The 25,000-nt window shown below is 48.3% G+C and overlaps 2 protein-coding genes across 2 annotated transcripts in view; one reads left to right on the top strand and one right to left on the bottom strand.

Annotated features, from left to right (window-relative positions):
• slc6a8 (solute carrier family 6 member 8) overlaps nucleotides 1–7,751 on the top strand; it is a 34,709-nt gene extending 26,958 nt beyond the window's left edge. The window contains exons 12-13 of the mRNA XM_070969443.1: nucleotides 56–226; nucleotides 695–7,751. Coding sequence (XP_070825544.1) covers nucleotides 56–226; nucleotides 695–829 — 306 coding nt within the window. The 3' untranslated portion in view covers nucleotides 830–7,751. The remainder of the gene's footprint in view (nucleotides 1–55; nucleotides 227–694) is intronic.
• A 3,596-nt stretch (nucleotides 7,752–11,347) lies between these two features.
• On the bottom strand, nucleotides 11,348–24,864 carry bcap31 (B cell receptor associated protein 31). Its single transcript, XM_070968357.1, has 8 exons — nucleotides 24,738–24,864; nucleotides 23,130–23,229; nucleotides 22,037–22,137; nucleotides 20,885–21,029; nucleotides 18,770–18,905; nucleotides 15,165–15,291; nucleotides 14,533–14,633; nucleotides 11,348–13,697 (listed from the first exon to the last, which is right to left on the bottom strand). Exons 2-8 carry the CDS (start codon nucleotides 23,219–23,221, stop codon nucleotides 13,671–13,673), a joined length of 729 nt encoding a protein of 242 aa, XP_070824458.1. The 5' UTR covers nucleotides 23,222–23,229; nucleotides 24,738–24,864; the 3' UTR covers nucleotides 11,348–13,670.
• Between the last annotated feature and the right edge of the window lie 136 nt (nucleotides 24,865–25,000).

Raw genomic sequence — 25,000 nt, 5'->3', positions numbered from 1 at the left:
TTTTACCTGTCCATCGTACTCACACCGTAATGGTTCAGTGCTGTTTCCTCTGCAGGGAATCTTCCTGTTCCACCTGGTGAACTACAAGCCGCTGACCTACAATAATGTGTACGTGTACCCGTGGTGGGGCGAGGTGATTGGCTGGTGTCTGGCTCTGTCCTCCATGCTCTGCATCCCCGTCAGCCTTCTCTACAAACTCTTCAGAGCCAAGGGAACCTTCAAAGAGGTCAGCACTCGCCCACGCCGGACATCACGCCGGCAGCTGAACGAACACGAGCCAATCGTTTACTGAGACGTTAGACAGGGTCGAGTTACAGGCGTCCTTTGTGAACCTCCTTAAAGGAGTCACATCCCAAACAAAGATGAAGAAACGATTTGGACGGAGGTGAAGCATGTTTTACTGCTAATGATGAAATAATCCTTGATTATGGTCCAGCTGTCCAGGAGACTGCCGAAACTTTCTGTTTAGATCTTACAGTGGAAGGAGTCACTGTGACTCTACCCACAGTCCAAGTAATCCAACCCAAACCTAGTAAAAATCAAAGTACATTGTAGTAGTGAAAGTATGTCAGAGCAGATTAAAGGTGAAGTTGGTACATCATAGCAGTGTAAAGTAAAGTAAAGGTCAGTTTGTCAGTTTGCAGCAGCAGCAGTTTTCCGGATGTCTTTGAACGTTTCCTGCTGTGTGTTGCAGCGCTGGGTCCACCTGACCAATCCAGTGTGGGGGGCCCATCACCTGGAGTACATGGCCCCCGACATCAAGTCCCTGGCCTCGATGTCCCCCGGCACCGACGACAACAAGGTCATCATCTTCGAGAGCGTCATGTAGGCCGGACTCCACCGATCATGGCACTCCATCATCCCGTCTACAACAAGATTGCCCACACCTCACCACCACGCACCTCACATTCAGATTTACCTCCAACCTGGACCAGGACTCTGGAAACCATCGATCAGCCGGTGTCCTGCCACCCACCGATGGGTCAGACTCCTCAGCTCCTCCAAACGTCACTACGCAGACCAAAGCTACACGACTTTTCATACCTGTAAAGGGACGAGTGAACGACGCAGCTCCTCCAGGAGGGTTTTTCTAATCAGATGCTTCCTCTTTTCCAGATTACAGCTAAATTTAAAGTAGCAGAACACCGAGCTCGATTCCTCTGGTTCTCATTAAGAAAAGGTAAATATTATTCTCCTCAGTGATTTTAAGGACAAAATGTTTTTCACCAATCGTCAAACCCTGGAGGAGCTGAAGGTGGTCTTCCTTTTGGAGTCTCACTGTGTGAAACACAAACAAGACACTTCTGAACGTCTCCCATCAAGCTTCTTCCATCTTGGATGAAAGTTATCAATGCAATCTTGTCTTGGGATGGGTGGGTTGGACACGCAAACATACACATACCTGGCAGGCGGCCATTACGCACACACTTCCTGTCATTATCTCCTCGTCATACTAACGACATTAAACACTCCGAGTCCAAAGCCGCGGGTACGAATCTAAGCTTGACTTCCTGAAGCCTGTGTGTGTAATGGCTGTTTTCAAAGACAGAGTTCTAGACAGACCGACTGACTGACCCCCACACTAAATCACCAGAGGGCGTTTGCGTCGTCACAGGACTAAAAAACGGTTGACGGTGGTCTTCTCTTCAGTCCTACTGTCAAAGGTGAGAAAAGATGTACGTGGCCTCCCGACGAGGAAGAGACCGAGGGTTCACTTCCTGTTGGAGGACCACCAGTTGGGAAAACTAAAGGAAAAGCTTCCATGTCGGAGCAAATTTCAGGAGTCTGCGATCCTTTTCTCACCACTCGATGAAGAGTTTGGCAGCATGACTGAAGCGTAAAAGAAGGCAAGTTCCTGTTGCGTAGCAACCAGCGGTCCGTGAATGCACCACGCTGGACAGGAAGCTGAGCTCAGTGAGGCCTGAATGCCTCGTCAGACTGTCCTGGTGCCACTGCACCCTCGTGCTGAGTTGAAGTAGCCTTGACTCTCATGTCTTTAAGCCTGTTGTGAGCACTTTATGTGACACTTTGATTGTTGAAGCCTGTTCTGGGTCTAAATTCTAAACCTGATCAGGACTGAAGTTGATGTTAAACTGAAACCGTCGTCCTGATGTTTGGACATATCAGTGCAGCTCATTTCTGTCCCGCTCTGACGCTCAATACTGTGAATCACCAGCTCCTACTACTGATCCCAGAACAGTCCTGACTCCTGAGCAGCATGTGCTTCTTTGACCGCTGACCTCTGATCTCTGACCTCCGATCTGTTTTCAGAAGTCACACCGAGGCTTGATTCACTCAGGCAACAATAGATCTGATGTTAGGAGGAAGGTTCCAGTGAGAGTTCGGTCCCTGTTCATTAGTTTCCATCAGTAACGAAATCTAAATGTTTTCTATCAGGTTTAGTCCCTTCAGACAGCATCAAAAACACATCGATCCATCAGAGGAGGAGCCTGAACCAGGACTCCAGGGTCCAGTTTGCAAGCCAAGGTTCAACCCAGTCGTCATCCCTGAACCTCTCAACCACAGCTCATGGTCTTCCTCAGCCAAATCTGCTTCGTCCTTCGAGCTCGAACCTTCAAACTGAAGGAAAATGACACGGTCTCAATTTAAGCTCCACTGGCTAGACCCGAGGAAGAAGAAGCAAATTAACCACCAACAGTTTTAATAACTGATTGAATGGAAAACCATTTATCAATTACATAGGCCAAACAAGACTTTGAGCAGTTTAAAGAAGGAAGTTGCTGTTTAACTACAGTATCGACAAAGTCAATAACTCCGTTACCTGTGGTGATTTTAGGCTCCTCCTCCTGTCTGTCACATCCAACAGACCAATCACAGACAGAATCCAGAATGTCCAATTTGAACTTTTACTCCAAACATCTAAAAGGAAACATGAACTGAAGAGCAGAGACCGATCTCACACTGGATCTGACCTTTAACCCTCTCGTGTTCTGTGTTGGACCTCCTCTGAGGAGGTCCAGGCCCGTGTGAGAATCAGGTCAAAGGTCAGGCTTCGTTCTGTGTCCCCGGGTCGACTGAAGTGCCAAATGGAGCGATCCTCGCCCTGCAGGGCAGACCCAGACCAGGGCTCCAGACTGCCATTGTCAACCTGTTCACTCTTCTTCTGTCTGCCTCACCTCGTCGGTCTCATTCACGCTGAGGTCCTCCCCCCGAACATCACGCCCCCCCTCGATCGGCTGAAGGTGCTCAGAGGTTTAATCTCACATTCTCAGTTTAATGCCTGAATATTTAGATTTAGATCCTGAATGTTCAACATTAGTGGGGCTGCACGGTGGCGCAGCAGGTAGTGCGCGTGCCTCACAGCAAGGAGGTTGCTGGTTCGATCCCCAGGCAGGGCCTTTCTGTGTGAAGTTTGCATGTTCTTCATGCGTTGGTTCTGTCTGGGTACTCCAGCTTCCTCAGACCAAAAATCATTAGGTTAATTGGTGACTCTAAATTGGCCCTAGGTGTGAGTGTGAGCGTGAATGGTTGTCTGTCTTGTGTGTTGCCCTGCGATCAACTGGCGACCGGTCCAGGGTGTACCCCGCCTCTCGCCCGTTGATGGCTGGGATAGGCTCCAGCCGCCGCGCAACCGCGGTATAGAAAATGGATGGATGGATGTTCAACATTAACAGTGTGTTTCCTGGGCTGCAATAAAGTCTATAATAATAATTACAATAACAACAATCAATAAGCTTTTTCGCTGGATATGTTTATTCACCAGGACCAAATTTAATCTTAGCTGAATAACTGGTCCTAAATCTTACACCTATCATTGGTGGACCAGTAAGAAGTGGTTCTCTCCATCTGTGTTGGCTTTGGACTTGAACTCAGTTTGTATGATGGATGTTGGTGCATGTCAGCATGTCGGCTGCAAAACTTCTCAGCCCTCACAAACTGTTCTGTCCAAGAAAATATTGATCACAGCCTGGAGAACCCAGCGTAGACTGATCTTTAAGGATGAATACTCACCTTCAGTCAGATCAGCCGGTGGAGAGATGAGAGCCGGAGGACTCAGCTTGATGCCAAGCATTGCCTTACGTCATTGTCTTAACTCTAGAGCCCGTACGGTTGACTAGCCAAACCCAGAGCCCTACAGGACGTCCTGTGTATGGCTCTGGTTTATATCCCACCAATCAGCAGTCTGCGGGGGCGTGTCTACAACTCTGTCTCCTAGGTACCACTCATCATCCACCTATGGGGAAACACAATGATTAGAATGTAAAATATACTAAAACTACATACATTTGCGCATTGTTGTAAAATAATGTTGCTAGCACTTTTAAAACGAATTGTGTTAGAAATCGTGTTTTGTTTTACATATTGTAAAATGAATCAGAGATTTATTTTGTGGAGGCTTTTATTTTGCTGATACATACACTATGACATAAATACAGTATATTGAATATGTGTGTATTCTATATTTGATGCAGTATGTAAATGTGATAATGATGATTTCTGGCTGATTGTTCACGTTTAGCTGGCAAACACGAGTGACGCGGCGCATGAGGCGACCACCTCGAGCTTCAGGCTACCTCACTTCACAGTCATCCTTTCAAAATAAACTGTAGCTTTTATGCAAATGTCTTGCCAGCACCATCAGCGGCGTCGGCTGCTAGCAGCAGGGGATTATGGGAAGTGTTTCTGGAAATATTTCCCTCCTCAGCCAGTTTCGTGTTGCAGCTTAAAAGGTTCTCCAACACCACTGAAAATATAATCAACTGAAAATGCGACACACAGGAAGCTAATTGCTAATGCTGTGAATGACAAACCAGCACCCGACTACGAAAAAACTGTCTAAACTGTAAAAAACTGTAAAAGTGTCGTTTTTGTGGCCCTGCGTTGACGCTGAATTCAGACTGTGTTATATTGGACGGTTGGTGCTGTGAGCCTTTAAGCGTGTCGGGCCGACTAACGTGAACAGCAGCGAGGGGCGAGGCTTTTATTCTGGCGGGTTTGCTGCGATGCAGTGATGTTAAGGCTGTGAGGCTTCGTGTGGCTCTGAACACACTACGAAAGGGAATCTTTTCATCTTTTGTCTTTTTCATTTCTAATTTCTAAGTGCTCAATATTGTAAAGTTTTAGTTTTTGATGATTTTAGCCTTTTTTTTCTCTCTGTGTGTTTTATTGAATATTGAATTTTTCCCTCAGACTACCCCCCCCCCCCCCCCCCCCAGGTTCAGACTCACATTATGATTTCAAACGGACAGACATTTTAAGGACAGACTGACTGCCGACTGTGACGCTGCCATTCAGAATCAATAATCAATAGAAGGTTTGTGCCGTCGAGGTGTGAAATGCTCACTACTATCTGAACCAGACGCAGTAGAACAGCTACCTCAAGTTGAGTTGGTCCACCTGGACAGACAGTACACTGCTATAACTACATGTCCCAGCAGTCAGTGGGAGCTCCCAACAGCTTGATGAAACCACACCTGGTGCATCAGCTAGTGTGGAGCAGCCAATCAGCTCAGTCTGGTCGTTCTGCCTCTCTTTACTGTCATAAATAATAATAAAACTGAATTTGATTTAATTCAAACTGAAAAAAATGTGAGAACTGAATCTGGACCTGGTTTCCTGTTTCCCAGCCAATCAGAGCCTCTGCTGGCTCTGAGAAGGACCAGACCAGCCAATGAAACATTAGCAGCGCAGGATGATTTTCTGGCCTCGTCCTTGTCCTCAGTGGACTGAACATGAAGCTCTTTGAGTCTTTGACTGTAAAATGTTTCTGATCCCACCAATCAGCTCGCACTGTCTTTAAACTGTGGACTTCCTGTTTGTCCGTCTCTGAAGTGAATGTGAACTTTTGGACTGTCGGTCAGATGAAAACACCAGCTTGATGAAGTCAAACAAAGAAATCAGACTAATGATGGTGAGATGTTGGTCAGTCGCAGCGCTGGAGCGGATGCTGATTGGCTGGTCTGGACGCTCGTGGTTATTAATCTGTTGATTCAGACCCGTCAGATTAGAGACGTCATGTGACTCGATAACTCGTTATTTGACTAATCCAACTAACCTGATTTCATAGACACTGATCAAACTGACAGGTGAAGCGTAGAATCTTTGTTTTTTTAATGGAAGTTGAATCATTGTTGTTTTTAACGTCTCACCTGTGGACAGGAGCCTGGGAGGGCCAGAGGACAAAAAAAAAGCCATTTAAGGCAAAAAGAAAAGATGAAAAAACAACTTGTAAAAAAGAAAATATACCAAACTCTGATGTTGTTTCACGTCATTTTGTCTTTGTGTCTTCAGCCAAAAAACAAAAAACATCTTGTTGTGACAGAATCTTTGATCAGAACAGGAAGTGATGTAATGAACAAAGAGCGGCCTGTCTGTCTGTCTCTCTCTGTCAGTCTGTCTGTCTGTCTGTCTGTCTGTCTCTGTCCGTCCTGTCTGTCTCTCTTTCCATCCTGTCTGTCTCTCTCTCTCCTTCTGTCTCTGTCTCTCTCTGTCTGTCTGTCTGTCTGTCTGTCGGTCTGTTGGTCTCTCTGTCTGTCTGTCTGTCTGTCTGTCTGTCTCTGTCTGTCTGTCTCTGTCCGTCCTGTCTGTCTCTCTCTCTCCTTCCGTCTCTGTCTCTCTCCACCCTGTCTGTCTGTCTTGTCTGCAGTCTCTGATGATTGATTCTGTCCAATGAGCGTCCTCGTCAGCTGGTTTCCTTCCGTCTGTTTCCCAAAAACCTCCCGCTGATCTCAGACCAGCGCAGAGCGGAGTCCGCTCTCATTGGTAGTTCAGAGTTTTGAAGCTGTTTAAACTTGTTTTATTTTCTGTAGATGATCTTTTTTAGATGTTGTTTTTGAAAAATACTGTCAATGATTTTACAGCCAAAAACATTGCCAAAGTATTTTTTAACTTCCAAAAACAAAAAGGAACTAAAGGGAACGTGGAGGAGGATGTTTCTGTTTGGTTTTATTTCCTTTTCTTGACTCTTCTTCTTGGTTTTATTGGCGCGTACGTCAGTGGTGCTCCAGAAAAACAACCCAAATCTTTCACGGTGATGCAAAATGACTTTCTTACCTTTCGTTTTTGGGAAGCTGACCTGAGGTCGGATGTTGTAGCTGTGGAAGCAGCAGGGGGCGCTCTCCTCACTGTGTTTGGGCTGGAAACGGGATGCGTTCTGTTATGGAAGAGGTTAAAGGGAGTTTAAGGGAGTGTCGGTTCAATGTGGCTCTTTGATGAAGAGTAAAACATCATCAGCAAACATGTCCTCCAATAAAATGGATTTTACTTTCAGTTTGTGTAAAATAACGATTGAGCTCGAAGGTTGTCGAAGAGATTCTGTAGTTTTACTTTCACTTCCTGTTCAGGCTGGAAGAGTTTCCTGAAAGACTGACTGACCATCACGTTGTTTCACGGTGGTGCTGAAACTTCAGCAGTTCAGTCCAGTCGGTGTTTCCAGCCCAAACCGAGCTACATTCATCCACCCATCGGCCATTTTATTGTCTCTGTGTCTCTGTGGCTTCCTGTGAACCGCAGTCTTCCATCCATAACTGTAGACTAGACAAACGAGTCGCTGATAAGTAGCTTCATTGATTAATAGCTGTGTTAACGATAGTAACGACGCTCAGGGCTCGACGTTAACGAGTCACCAGCCAAAAACTCGATGAGAGAGTTAACTGAGAACCCTGACGATGTCACTTGTGATTCATTGACCTTTGACCCCTGCGAGGGTCTCCATGCTGTAAGCCACTGTGATCACTGTGCTCATTGACCACCAACTAAACCAACGGCAATAAAACTAACGTCATGACAAACCTGCGGTCTGCTCTGTGCTTCACTGACTGTTTTCTGACTTTGAGTATGACAATGCAACGCTTCCTGTGAGGAAACAGAAACTTCAACCAATAAGAGTCTTCTGACTGATATCAGCGATGCACAGGTTGGTGGACTTTTTACACGCTGAGTCGTGTCTGGAGGCAGCGGCGCCAGCAGACCTCCACCAATCAGAAGGCAGGCAGTCTGTGTGCAGCCTGAGAGGCAAAAGAGACGTGATGTCCACTTCCTGTCCGTTCAGCTATGATGTCCACTTCATGTCCATTCAGCATGATGTCCACTTCATGTCCATTCAGCAAGATGTCCACTTCCTGTCCGTTCAGCTATGATGTCCACTTCCTGTCCATTCGGCCATGATGTCCACTTCCTGAACCTTTCTCTCTCTCATGAAAAGACGTCAGCCATGATGAGTCTGATGCAGTGATGGAAAGTAACTCAAGTCCAGGGTGAGTACATTTACTCAAGTACTGTACTGAAGTACAACTTTAAGGTACTTTAGAGTTTTATCTAAAAAGTATCTAATAAGCTATTAGCCCATGAAACTGACTGCACTGCTGTACTTTTACTCAGGTATGATTTTGTATGCAGGACTTGCTCTCGTGTCAGAGTATTTCTTCATGTATTGTAGTTTTACTGCAGTCAAACATGTGAGTACTGCTTCCCGCTGGTTTTAGGTGAATCATTCTGGAAACGCTTCAGTTTCTATCAGGATGCGTCAGAAACCTGAACAGATCTCTGATGTGATTCTGTGGAAATGGAAATGAGCGTCGGCCGTCTGCACACCTCCAACCGTCTCAACCTCCAGGAAGAAGAAGACAGAAATACTGGAGACGTAAATAAAGTCCCTGGCCTGAGGTTTTGTCCTGTCAGCGTTTTACACACAAGGCGCTCGGCTATGAAAGCTGATCCGGTGAGACGAGCGGGGGCTCGGCGGTGCGGCTCAAACCGGTTTCTAATGCCAAACAGCCGTTTACACCAACAGCTGCCTTATTAAGACTGAGGGGACGCTATGTTTAGAGCTGGGACGGAGACACAGAGGGGGGACGAATGGGTAATGTGCAGCGGTGGAGGAAGTGTTCAGATCCTTCACTGAAGTACTAATACACAGTGTAAAAATACTGGCAGAAGTAAAATTCCTACATGTGACTTCAGTAAAAGTATGTCAGTGTATTCAGGAAAATGTATTCAAGTATTCAGAGTAAAAGTACTCAGTGCAGTAAAATGTCCCTGTGACTAAACTGTTTGATTTCATGTTTGAGGGTAAAAATCTTCATCTGTAAAGTAAAAGTACAAAGTAGCAGGAGAGACCAAGTACCTCAAATTTGTACTTATGCAGTACTTGATATACTTCGTGACATTCCACCACTGGAATCTGCAAAGTTACTGAAGAACAAACTGAGTTCAGTTCAGCAGGTTGAGAACCATGAACCAATCAGACAGCAGCTTCTCACCTGGTCTGGCTTCAGCATAAGACATCCCCTTCAAAGTAAGAGCACAGGACTTTTTTAAAAACATTTTTTGGGGCGGCTGTGGCTCAGGAGGTAGAGCAGTCATCCACCTTATCAGGATGTTGGTGGTTCGATCCCCGGCCTCAGCAGTCCACATGCTGAAGTATCTTTGGGCAAGGTACTAAACCCCAGACCTGCCCTCGACGCTGCGCCATCGCTGTGAGCTCATTTGAACGTCGCTTTGGATCGAAGCATCTGTAGTGACTGACTGGAACTGAAAATGTGTCCATGACCCCACCTGTGGAGAATCTAGAGTTTAGCATATGAGATGCTACATGCTAGCTGCTCTGTAACGGCCATCTGCTAGCATGGCTGCACTGAGAGACATCCGCACATCAGCATGCTAACATGCTAATGTTTGGCAGGAATTTACCATCTCAGTTTAGCCTTTTAGCATGCTAATATTAGCTCAGTAAACACAAAGTCCAGCCGAGGTTTCATTCGTCACCTCAGGGACCAATCCCGTCGACCTGTGGGCGGGGCTACGGATGGCAGATGGAGCTGCTTAACGCTGCTGCCTGCATCAGATGAAGGCATATTTTGACTTCCATTGTTTTTATCTTGAACATCTTTGTTTTTCATGATGGGAAATGTTCAAACTCAGAGAAAAACACCAGGGCCCGCTGCACAAAACTAGGACAAGGAATTCAGCCGGGATATGTTGGTGATCCTGACTGAACTTATCCCTGATCCGGTTGCACAAAAGCAGGACAGCAGAAAGCGGGATATGTTATGGGATAAGTTACCATGGAGATTTATTCTGTGGAGCTAGCCTGCTCCAGACCAGGCGAAGCTCCAGGATCTATTTAATCTCATCCCTTATCTGTCATCCAGTGTTTCTACTTCCTGCCAATCACAGCACTTAAGTGGGATGACAGATGGAGGGTCCGCAGTCTGCCTCATGTCATCTCTATGGTAGCCCTGACTGTGCAAACATCAAACACACAGACACCACCACAATTTGACCTTTTATTTTCTTAAGATGTGTCATCTTCTTGGAGCTGGGGGAGGAAAGGAGAATAATGATTAATGCATTCTTTGTGTTACAGTCAGCATACAGTGTGCAACTCACCTCCTGCTCAAGTTTTTTTATTTCGAGGTCCAATTTTCTCATTGTCCTCCTTTTGTCCTCCTTTTTATTTCGGACTCAGGTCTTCTAGCTCTCTTTTGTAGGCGATCTCAACATAGATGGGTGGCATACAGCCGTCTGATAGCCTGTGAGTTCTGTAAACGCATGACAATCAGCACAGTGGGAAGTTTGCATGATGGGAATGTCCTTCCATTAACACTCACTATGTTGCCAGACTGGCTTTCTGGGTCCTGTTACACAAATGAAATTTTGTGTGGGCACCAAATGATGACTCCTCACCATCGTAGACTGAATAGTACTTCCACAGGCTTGACATGATACCTCACGCCTTCGAGGATCCAGAGAGATGGTCTCCTCATCTTTGCCGTCATCTGCTGCTGCTGCACTGGTGCCTCCACCCTTCACATTTAATGGGATTGATATTGAAGCTAGTAGACGCGACATGCCAGGCCAACGGAGTACTCACTGGATCAGCGTCGTCTGGTGTTGGTGGCTCCAGCAGTGTGACGTGTTGCCAGAAACTGTAAGGCAAACCAAAGTCAGACAGTCCAAATGGATTCGATATGAATGTGGTTATGTCCCACGTAGAAATGGAAGAATGTACCTCGTATGAAGCGGACGGCATCTTGGGAGGGACAGATGTTTGTGTCTGTCCCCCCAGGGATCCCCTCCAACACAGGCCTGCCTTTGTTGTGTGCCAAGGCTTGGTCCTCTGCTGGGGTGAGGTCTGCTGTTGGTGACCCACCACCCGAGCCCCACATTTGGGTTTTCTTTCTGACCGCTAAAACAGTACAGACAGCGCGTGAGCAGGGTGGATATGTGCATGTGCATCCTTAACGATTAGTCAGGGCACTTACCTTCTGCAAGATGTTCTGTAGTTAACCTTGACTTGCTGCCATGTCCGTTTTGGCCCAGTCATGTTTAATCGATACACACACACACTTTTATATTACATATGTGCTAATAAAACAACGTACATGAGATAAGATCAACTTTATTTATCCCAAAGGGAAATGATCAAGGAGTTATACAGTGTGATGGAGTTACATTTACACAATTTCACTTACAATTTCAACAGATTCATAATCAGAGTTCAACTGCGTTTCCGGAGATGTGAATCAGCTGTTTGGATTGTAACTGTGATGTTTCAGTGGAGCACTCAGTGGGTATTTGTGCATCCAGGCAGTCTGCGATACTTCGCCACGCTTTCTCTCGCTGTTCTCTAACTGTGGCGGTGTTGCCTTTCTTTTTAATTTGCTCCTTCACCTCCTCGTCAGCCTCCATGAGGACTTTGGTTGCCATGGTGAATCTGTGACTCTGTGATCGACGGCGGGGTCTGTTTGAGGAAGCCGTGCACACACTGATCCAGGATAGGTTTCAGCTGGCTTGTTGAATCCGTCTCTGCTCATCCTGGCTTGGTCTTTGTGCAGTCGATGTTTTGGATCGGTTGAACTCAGCTCAGTCGCTCCTGGATGTCTTAATCCTACTTTTGTCCAACGGGCCCCTGAACTCTCTGCAGCCAGCGGTTTATGTCGAGTCCAGATCCAGGTGGCCTCAGACCCCCCTCCCTCCAGAGAACAGCTCCCTCTGGAGTTTATCGACACATTTACAGTCTGAGAGAAACTCGGTTAGAAGCAGGTGAACAAACACAGACAGAAAGTCACAAAACCATCAGCTGATTTTTATTTCTGCTCTTTTTATTGGAGGTGAAAACGGAGACGGAACATTCGACTGTCAGCAGACACCAACGTTCATGTTTCATCACGAAGCTGAAGACACACACGAGCATTTCAGAGCAGATCCATCGTTCACCATCACACCGAACGACCCAGAGAAACCAGATCGCATGATCAGAGTCGATAAAAAACAAAGAAAAGTGCACATTCAGCACATCAGAGCAAAGTCAAACAAACAAACAAACAAACAAAAAGCATCAGTGACATCATCAGGTATCAGGTACAAACTGAGAAACAAAAACAAAACCACCAAAGTGTCGCTAAATCATGTGTCAAGAAAAAAAACAGACCAACAGACAGCGTGCGGTGAGAGCTGTGTGGACTCAGCTGGTTCGACAGGTGTGCAGTGACCATGTGACACAATCCACCAATGGCTGCAGAGACTCTGGGAGCTGCTTCGTCTGACAGATTTATCAACCAATCACAAGATGAGAAAACAAAGATTTTCAAAATAAAAGCGGTCCAGGTGACGCTCTGGCGCGTCGAGGCGGGAATTCTGTACGTTTGCTCCGATCTGACATCCTCATCGACATACGAGGGAACGATGACTGCGAACCTCACATCAACCACAGGAGCGACGAACGCGGCCTGAAGGCACTTCCTGTTTCAGTGAATCTGTGGTCATCGGATCAGCTGATTGGTTTCCTGCCTCGCTGATCAGGAGCAAAGAAGACGTTTAGAGAAAATTCCCACTGAGACAGTTCAGAGCGTCCGTTCGGACTCGGTGTGATCAGACGTTCAGTCTCTGGGAAACAACAGGTCAGCTGACGTCAGGACGCCGATGGACTTCATGCTTCTCGTCGTCCTCGGTCTGCGGACATCAGCGATCGTTGTTCACCAGAGAGGAAAGTCGACGTCAGAGACGTGAACTGAAACAGAAGCACCAATAAAACTGTGACAAAGGAAAGATCTGGATCGCACATGGACGAGCTGCTGCTCAAAGACAGAAAACGCCGAAGCACGAGCAGAACAAAATGTCCTGAACGTCCATCGGTGTGGACGTTTTCAACGCGTCACCTGACGGACATGAAGAGGGAAAAGAGCCAGAGGAGGATGTGACCTTTTGTTCTGCTCGTGCAAAGCGACCGTCCGTCAATCAGCTCCAGCCGTCCATCGAGCGCACCGCAGATCAAACCCGTCAGAGCCGAGGGAAGTCGCTTTGAGCACATTCACAACCTGACAGTCACCAGAAAAAAGCTGTTTGGACACTGTTGTCCTCTGATGTCAATCCATGACGTTCAGGATCTGGACGTGGGGTCAGTGGTGGACTCTGAGTCTGGAATGAAAGTGAGTGAAGTTCAGGGTGAGCAGCAGGAAACAGGAAACAGGAAACAGAGACGAAGACGTCTCCAGGCTGCTGTCTTCCTTCTGACGGAGCTCCAACAGCAGGAAACAAACCAATCACAGCCCTGCCATGTCAGCCGGTCCAGAAGACAGGAAGTGACATCACAGCGCTGAGGAGGACGGGGAGGTGGACGCGGGCGCCGAAGACCATTTGTGGAGGTCAGGGAGGGTGATGAAGAAGAAGATGAAGCTGAGGGAAGCTGGAGACCGTCTTCATCCTTCTCAGTCTGACTTCTTGTCGCTGCTGGCCTGCAGACACAGAGCAGGGCAGAGTGAGCCTCTCACAAAACTAACCAATCACATTTCACCTCCAACATCACGCTCCGATGACATCACATCAGTCTGACAGATGATCGATGACGCAGATCATCCTGAACGTCCCCTCTGTGCGCTGCAACGTCTCCGCCTTCTCTGACCAATAGGAGCTCAGAGCTGTTCACCTGTGAACCAGGTGACTGACAGAGCAGCGACGCTCGACACGGAAGCAGATTCAAAACCAGCCAACTGATCCCAGGTCTGTCCTCGTGTCTGTGCAGGCATGTGTGCGTTTCTACGTATGTTATATAACCATCTTCACCCCGCACGTGTGTGTGTGTGCGTGTGCGTGCGCGCATGCGTGTCCTCTGCCAGGCAGAAAATAAAGTGGAGCAGCTGCTGTTACATTGATCAGACACATGCACACACGTGTGCGTGCGTGCACACACACACACACACACACACACACACACACACAAGCAGCTAAATATAGCTTTAACAGGGTCCTCCTACACACTCGCATGTGTTTCCTTCCCTTGTGAGGACCCTCGTCTTCATCACGCTCCTGAAAACAAACTGGACTCTAATGATCGCAGAGTGGCGTTTCATTGATTACCGATCGGCTCGACGTAGACCTGATCGATGTGTTTGTGGAGTGTGAGAGCGGCGTGAGAGGCCACGCTCTGCAGGTGGACCAACGGACAGGTGACAGTCCAGCTGTTCGACCGTCTGTCAGCTGGAGCTGCGTCCAAAGGACACCTCGCGTGCGTGTGTGTGCGTGCGTGCGTGCGTGCGTGCGTGCGTGTGCATGCGCGCGTGTGTGTGTTACCAGCAGCTTGCTGTGCTCGTCCAGCAGTCGGTCGTACTCCACCGTCAGATTCTCAGCCTGAGTCTTCATCGCTCGGACGTCGCTGTCAGACTTCTGCAGAGCTGCAGGACAAACCAGAGGACGAAAACACGTAAATACACTGAACAAGTACTGGACTGAAGTACTTGTGCATCCACTGTACTTCTATTTCAGACTGACTCTAATGAAGAACTTCATTCAGCTCAGTTTAAAGCAGCGAGCGAGTGTCTGAGGGAACCGGACTGTTAGACCAGGTCTCCTCTAGTCCTGAACCAGGACTTCAGTCCTCAGGATCTGAGGCTCAGAGGAGCAACAGTCCTGTGAGGACAGACTGGCAGGTTCAGGTCTCCTGAAGACATGGGACAGGTTTGACATCATGAAGGCCTGGTCTTAAAGCAGCTCCGCACTTAGTAAACATGAGTGGACGTGAACCGTCTGTGGAACATCACGTCCTGGTTTCTGTCCACAGGTTTGACATCAGCAGACGGAGACGAGACGCTTTTGGAAAACTGGGACAGACTTCACAGGAACCAAACAGCGTCTTCAGATTTGGTTCATGTGTCGGCAGAATGTTTTGGCTGGTCTGTCCTCGTCCTCCTCGTCCTCCTCCTCACCTTTCTTGGTGGTGTCCAGCTCCTCCTTCAGGGTCTTCACCTCCTCTTTCAGAGCCTTGTTCTCCTCATGAGGTCCTGCTCCCTTCTTCCCGGCCTCTGGCAGCTCCACACCGGCGTCACGGAGTTTCTGTTAAAGCAGGAAGAAGGCGTCAACATTTCTTCATCTCTAAGCACAAACAGAAACATCATCATCGTCGTCCATGTTTGGACAAATGACCTGTGACAGCAGACAGATGTCCCGTCAAACCTGAGTGCTGATCAAAGTCTGCTTCATGCATCAGTGATTACACACACACAGGTGAACACCTCATCAGCCAATCAGCTCTCAGATGAATGAATGAATGAATGTCAGACATTTAATGTTCGCGTTGATGCTTCGCCGCCTCCTGAAGACACTGGACTGTTTTTTCCACATTTAAAATCTGTGTGTTTCAACATGTGCAGAAGCACAGGCTACATCAAGAGAAGAAGAAGAGGAACAGAAGAAGACGCCATGAAGACTCTGAGATCAGCTGAAAAGACGTGAAGGAATTTAAACTCCGTGAGGCTGAAGTTGGTTTCTGGTTGGTCTGGTCCCACCCACGCAGGGACCAACAGGTGTTCATACCAAACGCCTCCTTACCTCCAGCCCTGACCTCAGAGGGACAGCTGCACTCTGTGTCACTCTTTATACCATAGCAACACACAATCCTGCTTCCTGATTGGCTGATTTAACTCCTCTACTGTATATGGACACTTCAGACATACATGTTATTAATGAAGACAGACAGAGAGACAGACAGAGGAGAGAGAAAGAGACAGACAGACAGACAGAGGAGAGAGAAAGAGACAGACAGACAGACGTTTCTTGTTGTTTCATTAGTTCAGCTTTTACTGAAGTTTCTCATTGTTGTTGTTCACTTAGAGTGTGTGTGTGCATGTGTGTGTGTGCGTGTGTGTGTGTGGCAGCATTGACCATAAATAAAGATGGACCACGCCTACCCCCCCACCTCCCGACAGGATGATGCCATGCTGTGCAGCAGTGGGCGGAGCTACGTATCGATGTCCCACGCACACATGCCTGACTCAAACTGCAGGCCAGCTGTCAATCATGACATCACATGACCTTTTATGGCATAAATGAATGAATTAAAACCAAACACTTCAGAAGAACTTGAACATACGTCAGCAACGACAGAAGCCATCTTTGTTTATGAGCTATAGTCATCCAGCCACTAGGGGGCGGGAGCGACGTCTGGCGAGCCGTCATGTGACTCCACAGCTTATGATGCAAATACATGTTTTAAGGACAGAAACCATCAAATCCTTCAGGCAGCAGACTGACAGTTCGTCTTTAAAGCTCTAAGAGCCACCGGTGTTCCAGCGCAGCCAGCGTCCTGCCAGGAAGCACCGACAGCCACAGGTGGAGCTCAGGTGTGACCACAGCCAGAGAAAACAACAATGGCGGCTTCTGAAGAGGCGAGCGCAGGAGCTGCTGTCGCATCACATCCATCAGAGAGTCTCCAGAGAAAGACGAGGAAGAGCGCTGAAGGCTTTCACTCCTCTTCCAGCTGGCTTCACCCCGAGCTCCCTCTTCTTTGATCCGATTGGTCGACGTTATTTGGTGGCAGAAGCTGACTTCAGCTGGTGGAGTGTCATCACGGCGAGCGACGGAGAGAGACAGGTGCTGAGCTGCAGACCATAAAACCTGCTTTTACTGCTCTGAACTGAATCCAGCAGCACGAGGCCTCCAGTCCAGGAAGACCACGAGGAGCCTCGATCCACCGCCACGCAACAAGACCAGAGCGCAGCCAGCAGGCTAAAAACAACCTGCACCAGGGAGGGAGGGAGGGAGAGGAAGTACCACGAGCACGCAGTACAAATACTCTGATACTGGTTAAAGTCCTGCACTGAAAATGTCACTTCAGTACAGGAACGTCAGCATCCAGCCATCCAGAAAATGTCCTGAGCGCAGTAAACTGTCCCCGCTGACCGTTGTCCTCGTGCGTCCATGTCAAAGCAGGACTCTGGATCACTGAATCCACAGAGTCGACTGGGCCGTCACACAGGGACGTGGGGACGTGGGGACGCGGGGGATGCGAGGACAACATAACCACAACCATCGTCCCTTCACCTGCTGAGTTCTCTGTGCTTCATGAGATCATGAACACACACACACACACACACACACACACACACACACACACACACACACACACACACACACACACACACACACACACACACACACACACACACACACACACACACACACACACACACACACAGCTGTTCTTACAAGCAGTGTGAACATGTGCAGACGTGGGAACAGGTAGGAGTGAGGAAGAGGAGGCTGCAGTATCAGTAGTATGAGCAGTACTAGTACTCGGTGATAAGACCACAGGATGAGACCCTGACGCACTCGCTGGCGTCGTCTGCGTGTGCTTCATCACGACTCAGCGAGTTCGATGAAGACGAGCAGGAACAACATCACATGAGTTTATCAGCGCGAACAAAACATACTGAACTTCTGACTGCTCTGTTTCTCAGTCCCACTCGGACATTTTGTGAAGAACATTCTGGATATCTGACCCTGTGGGGGGCGGCGTGGGGGGGGGGTCACACACAGCTGCTGAAACCTGCAGAAGCTTCCTGAAAGTGTGAAAACGCCTTCAGACGACACACAAGCCTCTCTGAGTCAGGAGCTGCCAAACGTCTTGAAACCGAACACACACCCGTTTATCTGGAACCCATGAATCAACTGTGTGTGTGCGCGTGTGTGTGCGCATCTGTGTGTCTGTGTGCGTCTGTGTGTGTCACATGCAGATGAAGCAATTTCTTCTTTTAGCCGCTGGGACTTGTTGACCTCTTCACAAACCCAGGTCAGATTACCACAGAGTGTGTGTGTGTGTGTGTGTGTGTGTGTGTGTGTCCACATTGTGAATGAGCGACACAGACAGTGTGTGTTATGTGTGTGAATGTCTTCAGTGTTTATTTGGGCTCAGCCCTGCAGCTGTAGGCAGCACCGCCCCCTGCTGGCGAGTCAGAGACACTGCAGCGTTGTTGTTTGTTTGTTTGTTGTTGTTTCCGCAGCATAAACAGATGACAGCAGACTTTGAGTCTCTACCTATTTGCGACAAAAGTAAAGCAGCAGTAAGTGTTTCAGTCGCATCTGCAGCAGAAATAACTGACGGATCATCACCTTTAGAACAGCTGTGGCGCCGTGTGAACATCATAAACAGGAAGTGATCATCTGATCTGATCACAAACTGACCTGAGAACAGCTCAGAGTCAACGTATTTCATCAGCTTCACTGGTTTCTGTAAATATGTGCTTATTGTGGATCTGAGATGAACATCTGCTCTTCAGCTGCTCTCTGAGTGTGTCGGCCGTTTGCCGCTCAGCAGGAAGTGAACGACGACCTCACGGTCTCTTTAAGCTCCATCAGAGCTTCTTCAGATCGTCCATTTGTCCTCTTTCTCCTTCCTTCCTCTCGCCATCATGGCGCTCTAACAACATTATTTCCCCAGCGTGGATCGAGTTTAATCTGGAGGTTCGTCACAGTTCTGTGTGTTATTTCTGTGTGTGTGTACGTGCATGCGTGTGTGTGTGTGCGTGTGTGTCACCTCCTGCAGCAGCTCGTTTTCCTCCATGTATTTCTTCGCGGCGGTGCTGGCGCCCTCGGCCTGCTTCTTGAAGGCTTCGTTGGAGGCCATGAGCGAGGCCTGCTGGGAGAGCAGAGTGGCGAGACGACGCAGCAACCTACACACACACACACACACACACACACACACACACACACCATCCGGTCAGTGGACCAGTGGACGTGATAAAATAAAAGCACCACAGTTGTATTGCCTGCACAGCATAAATACCTTTTCATGGATGTTCTAATTACGACTGACCTCACGGGCCGGACAGGGACGCCCTCAGGGCCGGATGTGGCCCGCAGTACTACACTACAGCCCGTTTCGTAGTACTCGTAAAACTTCAACCTAATTTGACTCATCTGGGACATTGAAATCTTCCAGGACACCACCCACAACAATTTATTTCAAACAGACAGTTAACAGCGTGCGCCTATCAAGAGGAACATTAAGCGACGCTGGCAGCTGAGCGTGAAGCCCTGAGCCTGTGGTTACTGGACGACCTGCTCCACCAGGAGGAGTCCACGCTGACCCTTGGGGAGGGTCAGTGTTCAGCCGGCTCGTGCTGACACTGCACTGGACGACGACCCTGAAGCAGAGGAGTAACTCTTCCTCAGCTGTCAGCGGGTACAGACTGGATGTCACTGCAGGCTGCAGAGCACGAACCCTCACGACAAACTGTCAGCGGCGCTGCTCGACAGCGAGGGTCAGACCGCTTAGTGAGGGGGTCCGGCTCTGCTGTGGGGGAGGGAGTTACCCCTGACATTTCCCAGCTGAGGTGTGTGTATGTGTGTGTGTGTGTGTGTGTGTGTGTGTGTGCTGTGCGTGACGCTGACTGCTGCGTCTGATCTAAGGACCAGTCTTTAACGCGCTGTGTGTCCTTTCAACAGGTCCACGCCAGTCTGCAGCCATGCTAGCAGCGCTGTGAGACAGTCTCCGAGCTAAATGCTAACATGTTGATGCTAAGTAGGTACAATGCTGACCACGTTCACCACCTTAGAGTGTTAGCATGCTAACGTGCTCATCAGCAGTCATCAAAGCACAGCTGAGGCTGGCGGTTATGGCTTTTGTTTCGTTCTGACAAAGGAACCAGATGAAACGCCAGAGGATCAGCAGGCTGACAATCAGGAAGTAAAGCGTTTCCACCACAGATCTACTGTCCAGTGTTTAGCTTGGACAAAAGAAAAAGAGGTTTCAGAAGCATCTCTACGCAGGAGACCAAGCTCTCAGCTCCAAATATGGCCACGGGTTCGTTCACAGGCTGGGAATAATCTGATCAGCTGCCGGCACTTCAGCCTTTCCACATTTCCTTCTGAGTCACAGCGAGCTGTCTGTGGACGGCTCGGTCTAAACGCTGGAGCACTTCCTCCTGGATTCTGCCTTACAGCAGCTGCTGCATCACATGTTGCAGTGCTGCGGCGAGTCACCGAACAGCTGCTGCAGACCGGTCTGATCCAGCGCCGCCGACGCCCCCTGCAGGCAGTGCCCAGGTATGACACTGTGGGCTCATTTAGGTTCATGATGAAGTGTGTGACTCACTGATCCACAGCAGAGAACTCGATCTGTGATGAATGATTGTTTCTGCTCCTCGTTAACACAGAGCTGCTCTGACTGAGCCAAGCCTGCAGACGTCAACATGAAGCCGACCAACCACGGACAGGCTCAGCCAGAGATCGATTGGTCTGATCTTCATCACATCGTTTAAATCTTTTCCAGCCTTTAGAAACAAGCGTTAGTGTTTGATGGTCATCAGTGACTGCTCAGAGCCTCGGCCCCACAACGAGCTTTCCTCCAATCACAACACGCGTGTCACAGACCTCTGAAGCCAATCAGACTTAATGCGTGTTCAACCCTTTCCGAGGGTTCAGCCAACCACGGCTCAAGACAGATTCACACCTCTGGGCGCTATCCAATCAGGATCAAGCTGGAGGATTAACACTGCACAGTGACTGGCTGCGTGTGTGTGTGTGTGTGTGTGTGTGTGTGTTCTCATTGGCAAACACACAGCTGCTCATTCTTTCCATGCTACTGTAAAATTCCTCTGCATTTAGATCAGTGAGTGTGTGTGTGTGTGTGTGTGTGTGTGTGTCTCACAGGCAGAGCAGCAGGGCGAAGCCGGCGATGTACTCGTTCCTCTGAGCTCTGAACAGTTTCATGTGGATGTGCTCGATGGCCGTGGGGTTGTTGGTCAGATCCACCTTCTCCGTCACGCTGTACTTCCTCACCTCACGAACAGCATCTGCACGCGCGCACACGCACGCACACACACACAAGAGAAAAGACATGAAGGACACTGTTGTTCTGCATTGTGTTACAGTCAAACAGCTTTCATACTACACACACACACACACACACACACACACACACACACACACACACACACACACACACACACACACACACACACACACACACACACACACACCAAAATCTGCCTCAGAGTCTGTTTTCAGTCGACAGCAGAAAACTGCAACTGCAGGTGTGTGTGTGTGTGTGTGTGTGTGTGTGTGTGTGTGTGTGTGTGTGTGTGTGTGTGTGTGTGTGTGCACTTCTGAAATAACTCCTTGTTCGCGGTCTGTTTGAGTGTGTACTTCAGACGGCCCCTCAAAAATCCCATGACAGGAGCACTGCTGTCTGCCAGCAGTCCCACAATGCAACGCTCTGTCAGCGGTGTTGTCTGGTCCGCCGTTGAGTGAAATCGAAGCCATTCTAAAGCGTTAGGAGCGGATAAACTAGCCTGTGCAAAGCGTAGTTCTGTCAGCTTCGTTACACACGGCTGTAATAAACGGAGTAGAAGAAGAACGTGGCCTGAGAGAAAGCAGGCGCTGTCGCAGCAAACTGAAAGCTGACGTACGTGAAGCGATGAGGAGGCTGTGACCTTCCTCACGTGAACACATGAAACCATCGTGTTTTCATCGTCTGACGAGCTCTCTGAATGATGTCATCTGGTTGTCTCTTCTTCTGTGGTGGTCTAAAGGCAGTGACTGGAGGATTAGCCCCAAACATCAGGAGTGGATGGAGACACGATTCCTTCATGTTTTCCATATTTTCTGTAAATTCTGTTAAATTTGCTCTAGGTTTGGACAGAAAGGAGTGAGGGACATGTTGGCGTGTCCCTCTGATGTGGACACACCTTCAGCAGTGACCGAGCAGCAGATCTTTGCAGCCGGTCTGGGAGTGAAAGCAGCTTCCAAAAAACCAAACACAACTTTACTCTGAGGCAACGAAAACGAGCGAGACACGTACCGATGAGGAGGAAGACGAGGATGGCGATGGCCACCATGAACGAAGTGTTTCCATAGAGAGCGATGGTCTGGATGATTCTGGATTTGAAGATCTTATTCCACCTGGAAGGTCAAACACACGATCAGGACAAAACACAGCAGACACACACAGTCTCAGACAGACAGGGACAAACCTGGAGCAGTGGCTCCATCTAGTGTCCCATCAGGACACTCTGGAGCCAAACATGGGACAGAAACTCTGATTATCACCACCAAAACAATGGTTACAACAAAGGTTCATGAAGCAGGTTCTCTGAGGAACCAGCGACGGCCTGAAAGTACTGTTCCTACCTGCAGTTTAAAGTACTTTTAGTTCGGTTTAAAGGCCGAGCTTTTGGTTGATCCTTCAGGATGTGTCAACATGTTTGATCCAGTTCTTTACAAGAAACTTTTATTTTGTGTTCCTGGTCGTCCAACTTCATACTGAACCACTTCCTGCTGGTCTGCTGTTCATGAACGTCCCTCTGACCTCAGATCAGCTCCCTGCGTTCAGTAAACATGCTGAGTGATTAACAGCCCTCAGTGGAGCCTCTGTTCTCAGGGCTGAGATAATCAGAGCGCCTCAGTCTGCAGTCAGGAGGTCTTTAATGTCATCACGCTGACACAGAGGACACACTGAACGCTGCTCACCAAGCTTCATTGCGATGAAGACCAAAGACATCTGGACGCTACAACACGTCTGCGATCTTCAGTTTCACTCTCATGTGAGAGACAAAGTCCAAGAAACCTGTGTTTTACTACATCTGAGACACTGTTGCTTTAAATGTGAATGTTAGCTTCAAAATGTTAGCAGTAATTGTCCAAAAAGACAGGCAGAAGACATTTTCTGCAGACGAGACACATGAAGGTGCTTGAGTGGTGCAGGTTAGGCCCAGCGTCCCCGCAGACTCGTTTTCACTTCAGCTTTGATGCGTTTCATGAGTCGCAGTGAGACGGGACGTGATTGGCAGGGATGGAAGGCAACTAAGTACACGCACACGTAAGTACAACCTCAAGATATTTGTACTCTACTTGTGTATTTGGACAGGTGTGCAGAGGGACAGGTGTGTACGGACCTCTTAGGTGAGATGAAGGGGATGCAGAGCAGCAGGACAAAGAAGACTTCAGCATACAGGAAGGTGGCCACTGCCGTCCACTGGAGACTCATCCTGACACCTGGACAGGAAGCACAGAGCACATCAGACCAGGTGAGTGAGCACATCAGACCAGGTGAGTGAGCACATCAGACCAGGTAAGAGAGCACATCAGACCAGGTAAGAGAGCACATCAGACCAGGTAAGAGAGCACATCAGACCAGGTAAGAGAGCACATCAGACCAGGTAAGAGAGCACATCAGACCAGGTGAGTGAGCACATCAGACCAGGTGAGAGAGCAGAGCCAGCAGTGTCTGATTATCATCACTGCTCTTTCATTTAGGACATTAACAAACAGCTCACAGGTTTTAAGTATCAAACGTGAAGATTTTTTGTTCCACATTAAACGACCCAACAGTTTGGTGAAGCTGAAACGATCAGTCGATCCATCAATCAGATGATTCACACAGAAAATGTTTTACTTTGCTGATGGTTTATTGATCTCTGCTGTGGAATCATGTGATGTTTGATCTTCTCAGATGTCTGATTGGCTGCTTTTCCTCTCAATGATCTGATGTGTTTGTAATCACGTGGAGCTTTGGACTAAACAAACATGGTGAAGGCGTCACTTTGGGCTCATTGTGACCACATTTCTCACTGTTTTCACAACGTTTCCAAAGCAAACGATCGATGGATCGATGGATGGAAGAAATGATCAGCAGATTGATCCAGAATGAAAAGAATCATTAGTTTCAGTAAAAATGAGCTCCACCTCAACCAACTCCAACAGTCGATCAGCAGGTGTGACCTGCGTCCTCCACCAAGTGTTCCTAATATTCTGTCCAGTCTATGAACACACTGCAGTGCTGGTCACGGGTCTGTCCACATGTTTGTGGATGGTGAAATGCTCAGTGTGGGCTGATCTGGGGTCAGTGTGTGAGGAGGTGTGGCGGCTCAGAGCTGCTGTGTCATCTGCTAAGACCGACAGTAAAACTGTGGACTCACTTCTTACGCGCTAAAGAAACGGGCTCCACACAGATGACGGAGTAACCGTTGACAGACACGTTGAACACCGTCTATTCTCCGGCCATGACAAACCAACTGCTTCAGTCTTGTTTACTGCTGAGGTGGACTGAGCTACGTTACTTCTAGTCTTCTTGAAAGACATTTCTGTTTCGTGTATTTGCTGAATTTCTTCAGCTGTTGAACTTCTAACAAAATGTCCTGGTATCATCTATTTCCCGGCATTTGATTGACAACCTAATTTGGTTTTGCATACCTGAACTCGCTTGCTAACTTGTCATCCCCGTGTATTTCCTGAACTACAACGGCTAGCTTGTATGCTCTGTCTACTCGCTGGAGACTCGTTTGTTTCGGGTCAGACACTCTTTTTAAAATAAACCGTCTCCATGAGTCAAACTTTCTCACTCATGTGTGGTGTTAAAATGTGTCGCAGCTGCTGGTTAATACGGACATGATGATAATTTCGCGCCAGCTGACTAACAAACTAGTTAGCGTTAGCAAGCTAAAGTAGTTAGTAGATGTTCGCTTCAGGCTGAGTGCTGGGACGGGTCAGCGGGTCACACTCACCTCAGAAAGTCCCTCAGTCAAACCCAAAGAGACCCGGTCCACGAGCTGCTGTTGAGCTCTGAAGAAGAAAAGACTCTGCTCAGTCAGGTCAGTTAGCCTGTTAGCCTAGCGTCTGACTGTAAACACTTCCGGCTTCCGGCGTTTAATGCCAGCTCATCCCGATCTCCTCACGTGATTGGATACACTGAGACAGAAGGGAGGAGTCAAGATGTGACGGCTCGTAACACAACACATCATTTTACGGTAAATTCTTAGATTTATTG

This window comes from Chaetodon trifascialis, chromosome 8 (genome assembly GCF_039877785.1).
Source record: "Chaetodon trifascialis isolate fChaTrf1 chromosome 8, fChaTrf1.hap1, whole genome shotgun sequence".
Lineage (NCBI taxonomy): Eukaryota > Metazoa > Chordata > Actinopteri > Chaetodontiformes > Chaetodontidae > Chaetodon > Chaetodon trifascialis.
Note: the sequence above shows the minus strand (reverse complement) of the source record. Positions and strands in the feature narration are given on the sequence as shown.

Bases quoted from the DNA above. Each gene is read 5' to 3' on its own strand.
- bcap31 (XM_070968357.1), bottom strand. From the start codon at position 23,221: ATGAGTCTCCAGTGGACGGCAGTGGCCACCTTCCTGTATGCTGAAGTC. The intron at 22,138-23,129 runs GTCCGTACACAC...TTGACCTTCCAG, and splicing joins CCCTTCATCTCACCTAAGAG to GTGGAATAAGATCTTCAAAT. The intron at 13,698-14,532 runs GTAACACACACA...CTGTGTCTGCAG, and splicing joins ACGAGCACAGCAAGCTGCTG to GCCAGCAGCGACAAGAAGTC.